The sequence below is a fragment of the Hemiscyllium ocellatum genome, chromosome X (genome assembly GCF_020745735.1).
Source record: "Hemiscyllium ocellatum isolate sHemOce1 chromosome X, sHemOce1.pat.X.cur, whole genome shotgun sequence".
NCBI lineage: Eukaryota > Metazoa > Chordata > Chondrichthyes > Orectolobiformes > Hemiscylliidae > Hemiscyllium > Hemiscyllium ocellatum.
The window spans coordinates 23,283,771-23,297,211 of NC_083453.1; the positions used below are offsets into that span (position 1 = coordinate 23,283,771).

At 41.4% G+C, this 13,441-nt stretch overlaps 1 protein-coding gene across 1 annotated transcript in view; it reads left to right on the plus strand.

The window, feature by feature from the left end:
- The window catches only part of LOC132805838 (glutaminase liver isoform, mitochondrial-like), a 62,460-nt gene that overhangs the window by 3,153 nt on the left and 45,866 nt on the right, over window positions 1–13,441 (plus strand). The window contains exon 2 of the mRNA XM_060821142.1: window positions 7,499–7,598. Coding sequence (XP_060677125.1) covers window positions 7,499–7,598 — 100 coding nt within the window. The remainder of the gene's footprint in view (window positions 1–7,498; window positions 7,599–13,441) is intronic.

The following is a 13,441-nucleotide window of genomic DNA, read 5'->3' on the forward strand; positions in this document are numbered from 1 at the left end:
TCCCCAGCTCATCAAGTTCCTGCTGCAATTTCTGATGACGTTCTTCACTGTCTATGATACCGCCTGTTTTAGTGTCATCTGCAAACTTACTAATCATGCCTTGTACATTCTCATCCACATCATTGATATAGATAACAAACAGCAATGGGCCCAGCACCGACCCCTGAGGCACCCCTCTCATCACAGTCCAATAAGCATCCTTCCACTATTACCCTCTGCTTCCTACCATCAAGCCAATTGTGTATCCAATTTGCCAGCTCGCCCTGAATTCCATGAGATCTAACCTTCCAGAGCAGCCTACCATGAGCGACCTTATCAAAGGCCTTACTGAAATCCAGATAGACCACGTATACTGCCCTGTCATCATCAACCTTCCTGGTCACTTCATCAAAGAACTGTAACAAATTTGTGAGGCATGGTCTCCCATGCAAAACGCCATGCTGACTACTCCTAATCAAACCCTGTCTTTCCAAATGCATGTATATCGTATCCCACAGAATCTTCTCAAGTAACTTACCTACCACAGATGTTAGGCTTAAGGACATAACAAATAGGACCAGGAGGAAGACATTCAGCTCTGCCATTAAATAAGACCATTGCTGATTTTCTACTTTAACACAATTTTCCAGCACTTTTGCTGGGATAAGGACTCCTGAAGAAGGGCTTATGCCCGAAATGTCGAATCTCCTGTTCCTTGGATGCTGCCTGACCTGCTGCGCTTTTCCAGCAACACATTTTCAGCTCTGATCTCCAGCATCTGCAGTCCTCACTTTCTCCTCCTAAGGACTCCAAAGTCTAATTTTAGACATACAAGCAACTTGTCCTGCCCAGCAGAGCTGGTTTTGAGAGATCAGCATCTCAATGCTGGACAGGTTAGTTTGGGAGAGGATGCTGCTGTTGAACCACCATTCTTGTCACTGGATTTGGAGGATCTTGTGAAGACAATACTGGTAGTACATTTGCAGTGTTTTGAGATGTCATTATCATTTGAACCTTGATGAGATACAACCCTTAATCTATGCTTCTTTAATCTGTAGAATTCCAGCATCATTCACCAAAGTTAATAACTAAGATTGTAACTAATTACTCTTTGCCTTGGCAGCTAAGTCACGGTTCTATTGTTACTCAGTGGGAAAAGAGATGTGAGGGCTGGTCCTCAGTCACCTGATTGACACATGTGCAACTGGCTCTCCTGAATGCAAATATTTGAAGATAATGGTGACCTTGATTAACCGCTGCCAACATGCATATTAGTTTCCTGTTCGCTGCAGATGTCCTTGTAGTAGGTGGCAAAATTCTTCAAGTGGCTCCTTGCTGACCCAGGACATGTGGATGAAGTTCCATTTGGTCATTAGGAAACATGGCAAGGACCAAAGATGTAGTTGGTGCCATTATGGTGAGCAACTTAGCTGTCTACTGATTGTCCTGCCATGTCTCCTTTCCTATTGTACCACTTCAATCCTAAAATACTGCATTTGGGGCACTTCCAAATCAACCCTCAGTGTAAGCTTTGATGTCAATTGTTCCCTGCCTCTACATTCTGATTGCTTGACCTCTTCTGAAAGTTGATATCAAAACAAATCTTTTTTAGGTGCCCTATCACCTGCATCTGCTCTACCATCAGCCTGTACATATTCAACTTCTGGTTCACTTTCCAGTGATTTAGTGGGCATTATATAATTGGGATGCTTAAACTCAAACTTGTAACTGTGAAATATAATTGCCCCCCAAAAAAGCTCACCGTCTTTTCAGATAAGTGTACATAAATATTTGTAACAAGAAGTCTTCAATAAAAACACAGCACTAAAAATGTTCTATAAAAGGATCCAAGGTGCATCCTAAGTTCATTTAAAATGAGCTGTGCGAGGGGATAGGTGCAGTCCGGTTGCAAAAGCTGAATACTCAATTAAATATTTTTGAATACTGTATATCTGTGGCATCAAGACAAGATGAAACTGTACTGACACTCTAGCACACAATGTAGCCAGAGGAAACACACAGATAAAGTGTGTGTTTCATTCCATTCCCCCTCTATTCCCCCGCACTTGTACAGCCAACACAGATGGCCAGAAAATCTAAAGTCAGTTTTCTATAATGTAATCATATTGTACACCCCTTAGCCGGTTACCCCACCATCCTCTAATAGATGTCACATTCTCCTGTCACTGTAGCTGAAAAGACTTGGTAAAATGGCACAATATATTGTAGCATCAACACAACGTGCTATGTAGTAGCAAGCACATTTCCTCTGCTCTGTGACATGCTGGAGGTTTTGCACTTTGGATGTTCAAGGGAACGGAAACAGTGCAAAGCTGAGTTGTTCCCTGGATAGTTCTTGTGTATCTCCTAGCAGCCTGTCCAGAATAGTAACAGCAAAGACTGAGAAACAAGTTTCCATCCACTCACCTGATATACAATCTGTCACTGATGACACGTAAAGCAAATCAAAGTGATGAATGACTTAAATGCAATTTTTCCAAATGTCATGGTCCCAATACACTAAGGCTACTGACAACATCGATGGTAATGTTCCAGGAAGTATTGTCTCTCATGTCATTGGAGTGGTGAGTCATGGTGATTCAAAGAATCTTTCAATGAAGAGGCTACTTGACTCATCATACCTGCGCTGGCTCTTTGAAAAGAGACATCCAATATAGTCCTAGCCATTTCTTCTCCCCCGGAACTCTATAAGTCAATCTCCTTCAAGTACTTATCCATTTTCTTTAAAGTTCCAATGATATCTGATTTTACTACCCTTTCAGGTAGTGCTCCAGATCTTAAAAACCCTTTGTGTGAAGACATTTCTCATAGCCTCTCTCATTTTTATGCAAATTATTTTAAATCTATGACTTCTAATTGCCAACTCACTTGTCTACCAAATCCCCTCATGATTTTAAATATGTCTATTTAAATAAAAAGCACTTCTGCACACGAAGGAAGAGGTTTGGAACTTTCTTCCACAAACTGAAGTTGATGCTAAATCAGTTGTTAGTTTTAAATATGGAAAAGATAACGTTTTGTTAAGCAAAGGCATTAAAAGATATGGGCTAAAGACAAGCATTGGAGTTAAGCCATAGATCAATCAATCTATAGCAGAACCGGCTCGAGGGGTTGCTGGCCTACTTCTGTTTCTGTGTTCCTAAAGCATAATTTCAGCTGTGCAGAGTCTTGGAAAGGAGTCCTTTATTGAGTTCTTTCTGGGGTTTAATGATTCCTGCGAGCTGGCAGTGAGGCTATTTTAAGCATTTGTCAGAACTCTCATTTTTGATTTTACCAATATGCAAATGTGAATTGACTTTAGCAGTGTCAACTGTGATTCAGTGGTCAGCACTCTCACCTTGAGCCAAAAGATTGGATTCAAGCCTACACCTTGGACTTGAACCACAATGCTGGAAATTTCCTTCAGATGCCTGTTTTACTGGCTCAGGTGAGTGCTAACGATCCCATGAACAAATTAGAACAATTAAAAAAATGTTCTAATTTTGAGTGTCTTCCAGTATCTTAGACAATATTCTTTCAATGAGTCTTACTTGTGGAACCTTGCTGTGTGCAAAATGACTTCCATAGTTACCTAAGAAATCAGTTACGATGTAGTCATTTATTGTACTGAAATGCTTTGGCATGCTTCTGAGTTGTTATAAGGCGCTGTGTAAATGCAGGAGTTTGCCTTATTAAAAGGTGTGAAAGTAAAACGGACCAATTTATTTAAGAGATTGCTTCCTCAAGCTACTTTTCTCCCATCATCTTTCTGCCATAGTTATAACCCTATCCACAATGAATACCTCTTTAACAGTAAAACAAATACAATAATACACATATATGGTATTGTTACGGTATGATCCTGTATATTAGCTATCTGTTACTCATTCATAGTTGACATCTTGAGGACTTAAAACAAAACAAATATGTTTTCTCATGAACAATTTTAACTGATTGTTCCTCTCGTATTCTTGGCTGAAAGGATAGGGTGACCTGTTTCTTGACCTTCAGGTATGTTGCTTCTGAACAATCCTGTATCAACTCACATATGATTGTCTTCCAATCTCTCCTGACAAATGGACCTGCAGGCTGATTTTCATCTCAAAGCATTCTTTTCTGTGAGAATGCATACAGGCTGAACAGGCTGGGGTTGTTTTCCCTGGAGCATCGGAGGCTGAGAGGTGACCTTATAGAGGTTTATAAAATTATGAGGGCCATGGATAGAATAAATAGACAAAGTCTTTTCCCTGGGGTCGGGGAGTCCAGAACTAGAGAGCATAGGTTTAGGGTGAGAGGGGAAAGATATAAAAGTGACCTAAGGGGCAACTTTTTCACGCAGAGTGTGGTACATGTATGGAATGAGCTTCCAGAGGATGTGGTGGAGGCTGGTACAATTACAACATTTAAGAGGCATCTGGATGGGTATATGAATAGGAAGGGTTTGGAGGGATATGGGCCATGTGCTGACAGGTGGGACTAGATTGGGTTGGGATATCTGGTCGGCATGGACGGGTTGGACCGAAGGGTCTGTTTCTATGCTGTACATCTCTATGGCTCTATACCATGCTCATCACCTCAACTCCAATGTTCCATGTCTATATGCATTAGTTTAAAACTACTGTATATTTATCTCATCTATTCAAAAGACCATCTAGTTTTACCTCCACAATATCATCCACCAATTGCTGAAAACTCTCTCTAATATACATAACCTCCATTTTTACTTTCTCTAGTGGTCATCTTGCCAGTGGTCCTGCTCTATACCTGTACTCTACACCTTTCTAACTGGATAGACTGTGTGTGTTTAAAGTCGATAAGAAACCAGGATGGGATTAGGTGCATCCAAGCACTGAGAAAAATGTGGGTGGAAATTGCAAAAACACTTGCAATAATTTTTCAGTCTTCCTTAGACTTATGGTTCAAGGCAGACAACTGAAAAATTGCAAAGGTTCAAAAAATATGTAAGGATAAGCCAAGGAACTACAGACCAGTCAGTTTAACGTTGGTCGCTTAGAAACCTCTAGAATCAATAATTTAGAACAAAATTAATAGTCACATGGGCAAATATAGGTTAATTAAAGAAAGCTAGCATGAGTTCATGAAGGGAAAATCAAATTTAATTTGGAGATTTTTAAAGAGGTAATGGAAGGTTGATGTGAGATATGTGGACTTCCAAACTTAGTTTGATACAGTGCCACTCAGACTTGTGAGCAATATTATACCTTATGAAAAGGAGAGCAGCAACATGGATATGAAACTGGCCGACTGATAAGAAACTGAGTAGTGGTTAATGAATGTTTTTCAGGCTGGATGAGGGTTCCTAGTGGTCAGTATAAGGATTCTGACATTTCCTGTTATATTAATGACCTGGATCTTGATTCACATGGCACAATTTCTAAATTTGCAGATGATACAAAATTTATAAGTGCTATGAACTTTGAGGAAAATAATGTAGAACTTCAATCGGATATGGACAAGTTGGTGCAATGGGTGGACAAGTGAATGACACAATTCTGTTTGGAGTGCTGGAGCAGAAGAACCTGGGTTACATGTGCATGTCACTGAAGGTTGCATGGCAAGTTTAGATTCCCTACAGCATGGAAATAGGCCCTTCGGCCCAACAAGTCCACACTAACCCTCCAAAGAGCAACCCACCCATACACATTCCCCTACATTTACCCTAACACTACGGGCAATTTAGCATGGCCAATTCACCTAACCTGCACATCTTTGGACTGTGGGAGGAAACCAGAGTACCTGGAGGAAACCCACACAGACACAGGGAGAATGTACAAACTCCACACATACAGTTGCCCAAGGCAGGAATTGAACCCTGGTCCCTGGCGCTGTGAGGCAGCAGCACTAACCACTGAGCCACCGTGTAAGTTGAGAGCAGGATTAATAAAGCATGTAGTATCCTAGGTTTTATGCATAGGGGCATAGAGTACAAGACCAAGAAGGCTATTTTGAAATAAAACAGTGGTGGAAAAAATGTGCCCGCATTTGTGGAGAGGAGCAGCATTAATGTTTTGAGTCCCATGACTCCTCTTCAGAACTGAACAGGGCTGGAAAATGAAGGTTGTTGACAAAGAGGGAGAAAGAACGAATGGAACAGATGATGAGAGTGCTCAAAGCCTCCAAAGACAAAAGGAGTGCTATGCAAGATCAAAGATATTCAAAGTCATGAGAGGAGATAGGGAGAAACTGTTCCCATTCATGAAAGGATTAAAAATGAGGGAGCATGGATTTAAAGTCATTGGTAAAAGAAGCAAAAGTGCTTAAGGTGTGGAATGCAGTAGCAGAGAGTGTAATGGAGCCAAGTTCAGTTAAATCTTTAGAAAGGGAATTAGATGATTATCGCAAAAAGAAGAAAGTGCGGGATTATGGAGAGAAAGTGGGAGAATGGCACTAAATGAATTGTTCATTTGGAGAGCCAGTACAGCTGCAATGGGATAAATTGCCCTCTTCTATACTATAACAACTCTGTGATTCTGTAACTCTTCAAACTCTGCTGTCTATGTATCTTGTTCTCCTATTATTCCATCCTTGTTGACCTCTTTTGATTCCATATCCCCATTAAAATGGTTTATTTACAATTCCCTTTCTGGCTTCACCTCATTCTACCCTCAGTTGTCTTCTCCAGCTATATGTTCACATGTTCTGTTTTGATTCTGCCCTCCTATGCACTGACCTACCTACACTCTATCTTCAGTTATTCTGGCCCTACATTCTGGAAAATTCTCCTGAAGTAATTATTGCTTATTCACCTTTGGGCAAAAAGTTCAATCAAAGCAGTAATCAGTAGCTCCAATAATTGTGAAAGATCCTTGGCACTCTTCAAAGACAAGCAACGAAGTGCATCCTGGCCACCATGCATCCTTCAAATGTCATCATCAATATATTAACTGGTTATTCCTCTTACTTGTTTGTGGAATCTTGCTGTCTGCAAATTAACCATTGTGCTTGCCTACATCACCTCAGTAACTGCACTTAAGCCAGAAATTAGATGTGAGGCACTTTGGGAATCCTGAAGGCAATAAATGCAAGTTCTTGTTACCTCGCTTGAACCTTCAAAAATCTCCTCCAAAGGTACTGCCTCAACCATCTCTCTTAATTCTTCCATTAGTGCTTAGGATCCTCTGTGATGAAGCATCGTGAAATCTTTATCATGTGCTATTTAAATGTTACTTGCTGTTGTTCATCTTAATCTGGATGGTGAACGTGTAAAATAAAGTTCCTTCGTACACTATTTTAATCTGAATGTAAAACCAAATCAAATGCCAAGGTGTGAACTAGGGTGCTCTGTAAAGGAAATGAAACTGCCAGCATAAAATGATCAGCCTATTTTTACTGACCAATAGTCTGGGTTGATGGCCAGTGATACAGTTTGCAGACAAAACAATGCTTCTACAGGTTGCTGTTGGACAGATCCAGTTGACTGCCCAATCAGGTCAGCATCTAATCAGTCTCTGTTGAAATGTGATCTATCGTCCCTCTTACTGCGCTTGTCTGTCCCCAGGAGGAAGCACAAACCGGGCCTGATGCCAGGACTGGAAGACATGCTTTTCTACACAATCACCGAGGGACATGAGCAGATTCCGATCCCCAAGTTTATCAGTGTAAGCAAATGCACAGCAAAGGGGCAAACCTGCCTTGCCTTCTCACACAAAGCCACATTTATTGTCCTTTGTTACGGTGCTTATGTCTGACCTTTGCTGCACAGCTTTAGTTATAAGATATCAGACCATGCTTATTCAGATCTCAGTTCTTTGGACAGACACTTTTTTTTAGTGAAAAGCTCTTGTGTCTCACTATAAATCTTTATTCCAAGCGCTATTTGCAATCTATGACATTCTTCTCAGGCATCAAGATCATTTTGAAATCTATTTGATTAATGACACTTTTCTCTGGGTACTGGTTAACATAGTCTATTTTACAACCTGATCGCTACTGCCTTGCAATGCCAGGCGCTCCAACAGCTGCAGCAAACGGAGGGTGGATTGAGTTAGTTTCTGAATTTCCAATGTGTTCTGTGTGTTGGGAGACTTGTCAGGGACTGGTGACAGCAGAAAGCGTGGAATGAAGAACCCTATGCACAAGGAGTAAGGCATATCGGAACAGTCTCATGTACTGTACTTGCTAAAGGGCCAAAATTGCAGCAGCAAATAGCAGACCAAGTTTTTGGTCGGTCTACTGCACTTTCTCAGTGGTAATGGCTGGATATTTTTGGAATGAATGGCAGAGTGAAGTTATGAAAATCGGAACCTAGACTTGACATTGGTTAAAAACTGCCCTATGCCTACAGTGGAGGTCGGTTAGCTGAATAGCCGGTTTGCGATACAGAGTAAGGGCTACAGTGGGGGTTCAATGCCTGTGCCAGCCGAACAGCATCATGAAGGTCCCACCTTCTCAACCTTGACCCTCAGGTTAAACCACCAGCTGGACATGACACTGTGGATCTGCAGACTGACATTCACTGAAAGGAAAGGTGCCCTCCAGAGACGCATTCTGTTTTACCAAGTACAGTAGAAGCACCTACAGGCCTCTTCTTCAATCAGGGAATGGAGTGTGTGGCAAATAAAGTATGTTTGAATTAAATGCTGCTCTGTTTTGTTTTCCTCTCTGGTTATCTTCTTTTCTCATTCTCTCCTGAAGGCTCAACTCCTGCAAGAATATTTCTCCCATAATCCTGGATACAAATAGTCAAAATCTCCTGAAAGTAATATATTGACCATTAACTCTTTTGTAAATCTGCTCCTTCCCAATTTAATGCTCAACTTCTCATCAACAGCAATCAGCCTGAGTATTGGAACATGTAATTAAATATAAAAAGGCTGCTGGATGTTCTCAAATTTGCAGTGTCAAAGGTCCAATTAGATGTGATAACTTGGTGGTGGGAAAACAAAGAAATCTGAGTCCTCCTGAGTATAAGATAGGCTCTTTGCTTTGACGAAATTATTTAAACACAGATACTGTACAGAGCAGTAATACAGCAGAAAGCCAACACGAAGCAAACACTTACATAATGCAAAGCAGTGAGTAGAGTGGGTTCTTTCTTACTTATAGGTTTTATTGAGATACGTCTCTTGATTAAACTTAAATATGTAAGCCATAAGTATTAAGTTAGCCTGGAGCAGTGTTTTGTAGAGGAATAAGACAGTGCTATTTTCTGGGTCTGCAGATTGGAAGAAGCAAAAATGGTCTTTAGTAGAGTGATATGCTCTTCTTGTCGGATGTGGGAGTTTAGGGAGAGTATACATGTTACTGTGGATTATATCTACAATAAATGCCGTTGGTCACAAATCCTATCAGATCGAATGGATCAGTTGGAGAGACAGTGAGTGGCAATGAGGAATTTACAAGAGCAAGGGGATGTGATGGATGGCAATTATAGGAGGGGAGAAAAGTTGCTTAGATGCGGTTAACTACAGAAAAGGTAAGAGAGGTAGGCAGGTAATGCAGGAGTCTTCTGTGGCTATCCCCGTTTCAAACAAGTATGCTGTTTTGGAAAATGTAGAGGGTAATGGATTTTCAGGGGAATGAAGCACGAAAAGCCATGTTTCTGGTATTGAGACTGGCTCTAATGCAACGAGGGGTACGTTGAGTTCCAAAAGATCAATTGTGTTAGGAGACTCTCTAGTCCGAGGCACAGACAGACGTTTCTGTGACCAGCAGCGAAAAATCAGAAGAGTGTGTGCCTCCCTGGTACCAGGATCAAGGATGTCTCAGAGAGGGTGCAGAATGTTCTCAAGGGGGAGAGGGCCCAGCAAGAGGTCATTGTACACATTAGAACCAATGACATAAGAAGGGAAAAGGATGAGATTCTGAATGGAAAATATAGAGAGTTAGGCAGGAATTTGAAAAGGAGGTCTCGAGAGTAGAAATATCTGGATTACTCACAGTGTGAGTTAGTGAGGGTAGGAATAGGAGGATAGAGCAGATTAATTCATGCCTGAAGAGCTGGTGTAAGGGAGAAGGATTCACATTTTTGGATCATTGGAATCAGTTCTGGGGTAGAAGTGACCTCTACAAGAAGGACGGATTGCACCTGAATTGGAAGGGGACTTACATACTGGCAGGGAGATTTGCTAGAGCTGCTTGGGAGGATTTAAACTAGTAAGGTGGGAAGGGGAGGGGGGAGGGGAGTGCCATCCAGGGAGATAGTGAGGAAAGAGATCAATCTGAGACTGATACAATTGGGAAGTGATTCTGGATCAGTGGTGCTGGAAGAGCACAGCAGTTCAGACAGCATCCAAAGTGCAGCGAAATCGACGTTTCGGGCAAAAGCCCTTCATCAGGAATAAAGGCAGTGAGCCTGAAGCGTGGAGAGATAAGCTAGAGGAGGGTGGAGGTGGGGAGAGAGTCAGGGCAGGCAGGGACAAAGCAGAGAACAAGGTAGGACTCATAAATTAAACTGCATTTATTTAACTGCAAGAGGCCTAACAGGGAAGGCAGATGAACTCAGGGCATGGTTAGGAACATGGTACTGGGATATCATAGCAATTACAGAAACATGGCTCAGGGATGGACAGGACTGGCAGCTTAATGTTCTAGGATACAAATGCTACAGGAAGGACAGAAAGGGAGGCAGGAGAGGAGGGGGAGTGGCATTTTTGGCAAGGGACAGCATTACAGCTTTACTGAGGGAGGATATTCCTGGAAATACAAGCAGGGAAGTTATTTGGGTTGAACTGAGAAATAAGAAAGGGATGATCACCTTATTGGAATTGTATTATGGACCCCCTAATAGTCAGCAGGAAATTGAGAAACAAGTTTGGAAGGAGATCTCAGTTATCTGTAAGAATAATAGAGTGGGGATTTTACCTTTCCAAACATAGAATGAGACTGCCAGTGTTAATAGTTTAGATGGAGAGGAATTTGTTAAGTGTACAAGTGTACAAGAAAATTTTCTGATTCAATATGTGAATGTACCTACTAGAGAAGGTGCAAAACTTAACCTACTCTTGGGAAATAAGACAGGGCAGGTGACTGAGGTGTCAGTGGGGGAGCACTTTGGGGCCAGCGACCATAATTCTATTAGTTTTAAAATAGTGTTGGAAAAGGATAGACCAGATCTAAACGTTAAAGTTCTAAATTGGAGGAAGGCTAATTTTGATGGTATTAGGCAAGAACTTTCAAAAGCTGTTTGGGCACAGATGTTCACAGGTAAAAGGGACGGCTGGAAAATGGGAAGCCTTCAGAAATTAGATAACGCGAGTCCAGCAACAGTATGTTCCTATTAGGGTAAAAGGGAAGGCTGGTAGGTGTGGGAAATGCTGGATGACTAGAGAAATTGAGGGTTTAGTTAAGAAAAAGAAGGAAGCATATGTATAGACAAGATAGATCAAGTAAATCCTTAGAAGAGTATAAAGGCAGTAGGAGTATACTTAGGAAGGAAATCAGGAGGGCAAAAAGGGGACATGAGATAGATTTGGCAAATAGAGTTAAGGAGAATCCAAAGGGTTTTTACAAATACATTAAGGACACAAGGGTAACATCTGTACATGCATGTTGCATCTGTACAGGACATTGGTTAGGTCACTTTTGGAATATTGTGTGCAATTCTGGTCTTCCTATCAGAAGGATGTTGTGAAACTTGAAAGGGTTCAGAAATGATTTACAAGGATGTTGCCAGGGTTGGAGGGTTTGAGCTATAGGGAGAGGTTGAATAGGCTGGGGCTGTTTTCTCTGCAGCATTGGAGGCTGGGGTGGGGGGGGGGGTGACCTTATAGAGGTTTATAAAATTATGAGGGGCATGAATAGGATAATTAGACAAAGTCTTTTCCCTGGGGTGGGGGAAACGAGAACTAAAGGGCATAGGTTTAGAGTGAGAGGAGCAAGATATAAAAGAGATCTAAGGGGCAAATTTTCATGTAGAGAGTGGTATGTATATGGAATGATCTGCCAGAGGAAGTGGTGGAGGCTGGTACAATGACAACATTTAAAAGGCATTTGGATGGGTCTGGAGGAATATGGGCTAGGTGCTGGCAGGTGGGACTAGATTTGTGTTGGGATATGTGGTCAACATGGACGAGTTAGACCAAAGGGTCTGTTTCCGTGCTGTAGATCTCTATGACTCAATGACTGTAATTAGCATTCAATGGTGTGCATACATTAAGCTGCTCTTGGTTTTCAAAAAGGACTGGATGCACTTCTGTTTTCACCTGGGCTTACATTCATAATCACGGGACTGTTATGTCTCGTTCATGTGGTTATTGGGGGCTAGAGTATAGGGAATGACTCACAGTCCACTGTTCTCTGTAGGACAGAATTCCAAAGACTATCAACCCATTAAAGAAATTCCTCCTCACTACTTTGTAACTGGAAGATCCTTTATTACAAAACTGTATCCTCTAGCTCTAGACCCCTGAACAGGGAAACATCCTCTCAGCATCCACAGTGTCGAAGCTCCCACAGAATCTTTTTCATTTGAATAAGATCACCTCTCATTCTTCTAAAGTTCAACTGACATAGGCCCAACCTGACCAATCTTTCCTCATAATACAAACCCTTTCATCCTAAACATCAATCCAGTGAATATTTTCTGAATTACCTCCAAATCAAGTATACCTCCTCTTAAGTAAGAAGATCAAAACTGTACACAATATCCCAGGTGTGGTCTCACCATTGCCCTGTACAGTTGTAGCAAGAGTTCCCTACTTTTACATCCCATTCCTCCAGTAATAAAGGTCAACATTCCATTTGCATTCCTAATTACTTGCTGTACCTGCGTACTAACATTTTGTGATGTACAAGGATACTCCGATCCCTCTGTACATCAGAATTCTGCAGTCTTTCTCTCTCTGTTTTAAATAATATTGTTTTTCTATTCTTCCTCTCAAAAACCTCACATTTTCCCACATTATATTCCATGCTTGGAAAAATCCTGTTCAAATAAATAGGACTTAGTCAGATAGAAGTCAAACATGTCAAGCAGTGGACCTGCTTGATCTACGGGGCCGAGTCACACACAGAACCTGACCCAAGTGATCACTCTTTATGCATGGTCATCATAGCAAGCTCCCATCTAATGCCTCCAAATCCATAGAACCCAGTGGATAGTGATCAGAACCAGGAACGCTGATTTTGTTTTGCTCTCCTTTCGGCACTTGGAGAGTAATTGTAGCAACCATAATATTAGTATCAACTCAATACAAATAAATGATTTGACCTGGTCTGAATGTCTTAATACTACAACAGGGAGTCCGGTCATCGACTCAGGCATTAAAGGAACAGACTTATTGTCTCCCTCTGTACAAGAATGACACAAGACTTTGAACTTAATGTGACTGTTCTTTCACACTGCAGTTTGAGAATGCTGTGTAGCAACAGGTATTTGTTTCTAGATACATTTCAATCAACCTATTCATAAACATTATCACATACCTCAAGAGCAAATGGAACTTGAACTCAGGTATCCTGGATCAGAGACAGGGACACTACCACTGTACCACAGATACTT